Below are 6,326 nucleotides of genomic sequence, written 5' to 3'. Positions count from 1 at the left end.
ACACTTATACATTACAGTAAGTCCTCGTATAACATCATCCCGCTTAACTTTGTTTCGGTACTACGCTGCTAGAGACCAAAAATTCGTTGAACATCCAGGTGATCCGATACTACACCGTTCTGTGTCGTCACGGACTACTTTCTATGACACATCACCCGCTCTTTTCTGGCCGCGCTACGCTCTCTCTTCTCGGCGCGGTGCCCTCACTCCCGGAACGTCACGGCATCCCTAAGCGACGCCAAGCCAGTCTCTGTTACGACTTCACATCATTCGTGTGTGCTTAAGTGCTTTTGCTCCAAAACTGTACTCTGACCGTTCGAAATGGCTTCCAAGTGCCCATCAAGTGCTACTGATGCTAGTGTAGTGAAGAGGCAACGGAAGACCATCACCCTTGCTAGGAAAGTGGATGAATTAATCCGATTTGAAAAAAGGGGAACGTGCTGTGGACATAGCGGCTGTGCTTGGTTTAACCACCACAATGGAGCGTACTATCCGGACCAACGCTGGCAAGATTAAGGTTAGTGCTGGAAGTGGTACTACTCTCAGTGCATCTAAAACAACTCATACTAGAAGTACTGTGATAGAAAAAATGTAAAAGGTGCTGGCTATGTGAATGGAGGACCAATGCAATGCACCTGTGAGCCTCATGGTTATCCAGCATAAGGCTAGATCCTTGTTTGATGCCATGAAGGAAACAGAGGGTGAAGGATCGAAGGAAGAGACCGGTTACAACGATTTAAGCGCAGCTATAACTTCCACAATTTTAAGATGACTGGTGAAGCTGCCAGTTCAGCTACGGTCGCTGCAGAGACAATCCCGACAGAATTCAAATGGATTATCCAGGAAGGAGGCTACTCATCGAAACAAGTCTTCAATGTGGATGAGTCTGGTCTCTTTTGGAAGAGGATGCCTGAGAGGACCTACATCTCCAAAGAGGAGAAAAGAGCGCCAGGTTTTAAAGAGGCAAAAGACCGCTTGACGCGAACGCTGCCGAAAACTTCAAGCTGAAGCCTATGCTGATTTCTCGCGCTGCTAACCAATGGGCCCTAAAAGGTTACTCTAAGGATCACTTTCCTGTCATTTACAAGGCAAACAAGAAGGCATGGATAACTAACTGGCACCATATTTAGCCAGTGGTTAAACGTGTACGCCGTCCCTGCAATGAAGGAATACTGTGCCAAGGAGAACCTTGACTTCAAAATTCTTCTGAGTGTTGACAATGCTTCAGCTCATCCTCCCAATCTCGACGACTTGCATGACTGTTTAAAAGTTGTATTTCTGAATCCCAACACGACGACACTGATGCAGCCTGTGGACCAAGGAGTCATCACCGCATTCAAGGCGTATTATTTACGGGGTACCATGGCCCAGCTGCTCAAGGCTACAGATGGAGAAAATAAATCTATGATCTGAGAATATTGGTGTGGCTTCAATATTCTTCATGCAACTGACAACATTGGCAAGGCATGGGAAGAGGTTTCAGAAAGTTGCCTGAATGGTGTGAGGCGTAAATTGTGGCCCAAGTGCATCGACAGTTACAGGAGACAGTTACAGGATTCGTGAACTTAGTCCCAGCTGTGAATCGGGTTTTTGGATACTGCTTATGTTCCGTACAGTACTTTATTAATAAACGTTTTATTAAAGTATTATGTTTTTTTTACTTTTCCTATGATTATTCATGGGTTTGGTGCTGGTTCATATTTATACAAAAGTGGTTAATGTTTTAAAGCAAATGCTATTGAAATAAGAATGGCAAGTGAACAAAAATGAATAGAGGGACTTAAATGAGGTGGGTATTGGGATAGGTACTTTAAAAAGGTGTTTTATTTTCGTTGGGGAACGTAACTCCTGAATTTTATCTTTTTTATGTAGAAAATTGATCTGCTTAACTTTGTTACGTATAACTTCGTTTTCAGGAACGTAATCCCGACGTTAAGCGAAAACTTACTGTGCCTACAACACTCGCCATCATTACATGTCCCCTTCAAGGTTAAGGGGACTCTTGAAGGTGGAGTGCTGTCACTCTGATGCCCACACAGCTTCACTTCCACAGACAGTTTTCCTGGGTACTTTACTTTAGCATTCCCAGATATTTTCAGTTACAAAATACAGAGCGAATGATAGTTTGTTCTCGCTGACACTGCTTGTATCATGTTCATAAGAGGCAAAGCGCTTTGTTTTGGTAACTGAAGTGATTTTTGCGGTTTTTTGTGACAAGAGTACAATGTGAATGCTACCGATGTAAAAACCCTGATATGTAATAACACCGATAATCGTTGAGCTACATGATCACGGCCATGTGTGATCATGTTATTAAAGCGGAATATCATAGATGGGGGATACCTATATTTTGCTTTAAAAAAATAAAAAGAAAGAAAACCCATGAAAATTTCTAATCATTTTATTAAATCATTCTCTGCAAACTGACAATGCCAGACACAAAAATGATTTACATCTTCCTTAATATTAAAACATTCAGGAGCTTTACATCATCTCTAACTAACTCTTGGTTTCTTCCTATCATATGAATCCATACAACCTAATCTGCATGCAAATCTTATCAGAAATCAAACCAATTCCTTCTACCTGCAGATATTTCACATCATTCAAAATCCATTAAAATTAATTGATACAATTAGCTGTTATATACTACAGCAAAACTTATGATAGCATACTGACAGTATAAAAAGAAATTTGCTTAAAGTATATTCTAATATGTTAAATTGACAAACATCATTGCTGGAACTGCAGACCTTTTTATGTACTGAAGGCATGTTCAACCAAACGGCATTTCACGGTTAGATGAGAATGAACGTTATAATAAAAGCAATCATGATCACAGTCCCACCACTATAAAATGTCTTCCTTTTCATAATTAAATTTTCACATTAAATTTGGATAAAGTATTAAAAAAAAAAAATAATTTAACTTAGAACATCATTTTGGTATTTCAGAACATGTAAGCCCTTACAAATGTCTCAAAAGACCAACACATAAGTACATAGAGGTCAGACAAGAACAACAGTCTATGGACATCAAACTTTACAATTTGCAAGTTTGCATTTTACTTCTAACCCAAAATAATATGGGTGGATAAGCCATTTCTTCAATATCTTCCCCTCTTATTAGTCCAGCTGTCACCCCCCCTCCAGATCCTTTTATCCCCTCGCCCCCATCCACCTGTAGTAGCACCGTAAATAACATGCGCTCCATACCCCCCTCCTCCTCCTCCACGATTATTGTTCCATCCATAGTCCCGACCCCTAAAACCTCCCTGGTCTGCCCATGGACTAAATGATCCCCTTCCTCCACCTCTTCCCTGTTGTTGCCAGGCTGAACCATATGCCCACGGTGCTGGCTTCCACGATCCTCGATCAGATCCTCTCCATCCTCCTCTTCCTCCTCTACCCCTTCCACTTGTATCTCTACTTCGATCAATTACATTACTGGGCATATTTTGCGCAGCCTGAAACTGATGAAAAAACCTGGTTAATTTACGAACCTTAACGTAAAGAAGAAATTCATCAATAATGGTCATGTGAACAAAAAGCCAGCCAGCAATACTCTTCCAAAGAGTTGATTAGATAAAGCCATACTATGTAGTTGTACACATTTTCATCTACCCACTTTTACAGAGGTAAATGAAACTGACCATGTAATGTTGACAATGATGATGATTTGTAAAACCCATTTGTTGATGTTTATTTTTATCAGTAACAGAAAATACTATGAAAACTAATCCCTCATTTGTCTTCCCTAAGCTATCTCGATGCTGTTTACTTTTCCAGAGGGATCTATAAACCATGAAATGGAATATACAATATCAAAATGACCAATTATAGAAATGGTAAATTTTGGCCACAAGAAAATGCAAAGACATTATAAATAAAGACCACATTAATTCTGAAACCCATTTCAATACAAATAGACATGATAGAATTTGGGTAAATACATGGACGTTGGCTGTGAGTAAGTCTAGAGTAAGCTGATCTAGTCAGAAAGGAAAATATAGTTAAACTAGTGAGGCAAGATCTAAAATATGAGTCTGAATGAAAGGTTACATAATGTGGCAAAAATCAAGCGTCATTTGAGCCAAGGATGTAAACATCACATGCAATAAGAAAGAGAAGATGGAAAGCAGTGAAGAAAATGGAATTAAGCACACATGTTCTTCTTAGACACAAATAATGATGTTTTGTTATTAATGGATAGTTATGTAGTTCCTTTAAGTAAGCCCTAGGAAATGGGAGATGATGACAGAAGACATTACAGTGTAGTTATGTCCTCGTTAGCCAGAACAATTGGTGAAAAGCTCTACCAAGAATGAGATTTCCAGGTAACGAAACGACTCTTAAACCCAGATAAAATCCCACATCCCAGATTTTTTCTGGGCACTATTGGGAAGTTTTTTGAGTCTAAACTATGCATCTCGCACGGACATACACTATCACACATCCCTGGAATGTTTCTAGGGGCAGGGGAAAGTTTTCCAAAGATCTAAGAGAGTCTAAACTATGCATCTCATCTCAACTCTAAACTACACATCTCATCTCCCATTACATTTAGACTGTGGGCACAAGCAAAAATATTTATGGCTAGAGAAAAAGTGTATAAACTTTTATTCACAACATCTATTTTAATTGCATTGTTAGATATGAATTTGGTACCATAATGATACTGAATAAATTCTCAACAAGACCATTCCAATAAAGATCCTTAAACCAAATATTTCAGCTCGATATAATGATGGGGGACTAATTTTTTTTTTTATGAAAATACATTGTTATAAAAAATGTGGTGGTCCAGCGGTTAGCGTTCCCCGGTCACAGTCATGGGATAGTGGGCCGTGGGTTCGAAACCTGGCCGGGTCTCGGTGACTAGCCACCCTCCTCCTCCGCTCCATCACCTCCATCCATCAGTGAGTACAATACAAAATGATTTAGTTTATTTATATACGATTTATACTATTTTCTATAAAAATGCCATTGAATTTCTGTATATGTAATGTATTTCATGGGGCAAAGGATATAATGTATTTCATGGGGCAAAGGGAGGCTCAGGAACATAATTCCCGTATTTTATCTATTTCTTATGGGGAAAATTGATTCCGTTAACGATGCGGTTTTCAGGAACGGAACCACGACGTTAAGCGAGGACTTACTGTATATTGTAAATAAACAAAATAATGTACACTACTATACTGTACTCAGCAGCAGATGGTGTTGTCTTGAGCCCACAGAAGGTATTGATCTGATGCAATGTCAGGTCACCCTGACGAAAGCTAGGGTACTCGAGTGTTTCCCCACTTACTGAATTTGCAGTACAGTATACGTAATTATAATCACCTTTTACATCTTAACACTGCTTTAAAATTGTATTCTTGGCTGATTATAATGCACAAAAAAATTTTAACGCAAAAATAGCAGTAAGCGTGGGAACAACCTTCTACTGTACAATAGCAACAGAATATGAACTGAATGATCCAAGCAGCAAGGCCACCCACGTGGGGACAAGCTGAAACGTGATCCAATCTCTCGGAATGCCTGGAAAATCTATATGTAGGCCTAGAATGGAGAGATTTCATGGCCCAATTTTCATTCTGGCCAAATGAAGAGCTCTGGGGATCAGGGATTCCAGCTAACGGGGAGATTACTATACTATATATGAAGTGATGAACACATAAACTTTACGCTAGTTTACCTGCCACGAGGTGTCCCTCTTCAGCAGCTCTCGTAATGCCACAGATGCATAGGAAGAGGATGGCAAGGTCATCTCCAGGATACAGGCTTTGTTAGATCCCTCTGGCAGGAAATAAACTTACATTAACACCTTCAACACCATTAAGAAAATGCAATTTATTAAACACAACAGCAGTTACCATACATTGTCCAAAAGAGGTGAAAAAACAGTAATGACAAAATGGGAGTTCTAAATTGAGAAGTATGAATACAATTTATGTATACACGCACATAAATATATACAGTCATGCGCCGGTCAACGTCCAATCGCATATACGTCTGTGACCCCCCCCCCCAAACACTTCCGTGACGCCTGCTGAACCACCACTCCACGACCCCAAAAGGAGACACGATGATCCTTCCCATACTGGCCAAATATTATGTGTTAAAGGAACATCCTTCCTTCCTTCCTTAAGCTTTAGTAAGCATTTGTCTCCAGATGTAATGTTAACCTACATCTATTGAGGATAAAATCTTTCACCTACAAATTGACAATAACATATTTGCTGTAATCAGACATATCTAGTTGCCTCAACAATTGCAATTTCAAATTCTGTGTCATTACTAAGGAATAACGAAGTCTGGTGC

The 6,326-nt window shown here is 39.6% G+C and overlaps 1 protein-coding gene across 1 annotated transcript in view; it reads right to left on the bottom strand.

The window, feature by feature from the left end:
* Positions 1-2,387: 2,387 nt before the first annotated feature.
* The window catches only part of LOC121865528 (pseudouridylate synthase 7 homolog), a 36,120-nt gene continuing 32,181 nt past the window's right edge, over positions 2,388-6,326 (bottom strand). The window contains exons 15-16 of the mRNA XM_042365045.1: positions 5,701-5,801; positions 2,388-3,472 (exon numbers count right to left, since the gene is read on the bottom strand). Of these exons, the coding sequence (XP_042220979.1) occupies positions 3,107-3,472; positions 5,701-5,801 (467 nt within the window). The 3' untranslated portion in view covers positions 2,388-3,106. The remainder of the gene's footprint in view (positions 3,473-5,700; positions 5,802-6,326) is intronic.

This window comes from Homarus americanus, unplaced genomic scaffold, assembly GCF_018991925.1.
Source record: "Homarus americanus isolate GMGI-L3 unplaced genomic scaffold, GMGI_Hamer_2.0 scaffold25483, whole genome shotgun sequence".
Lineage (NCBI taxonomy): Eukaryota > Metazoa > Arthropoda > Malacostraca > Decapoda > Nephropidae > Homarus > Homarus americanus.
The sequence above is the reverse complement of the archived record's forward strand: the minus strand, read 5'-3'. Positions and strand labels throughout refer to the sequence as shown.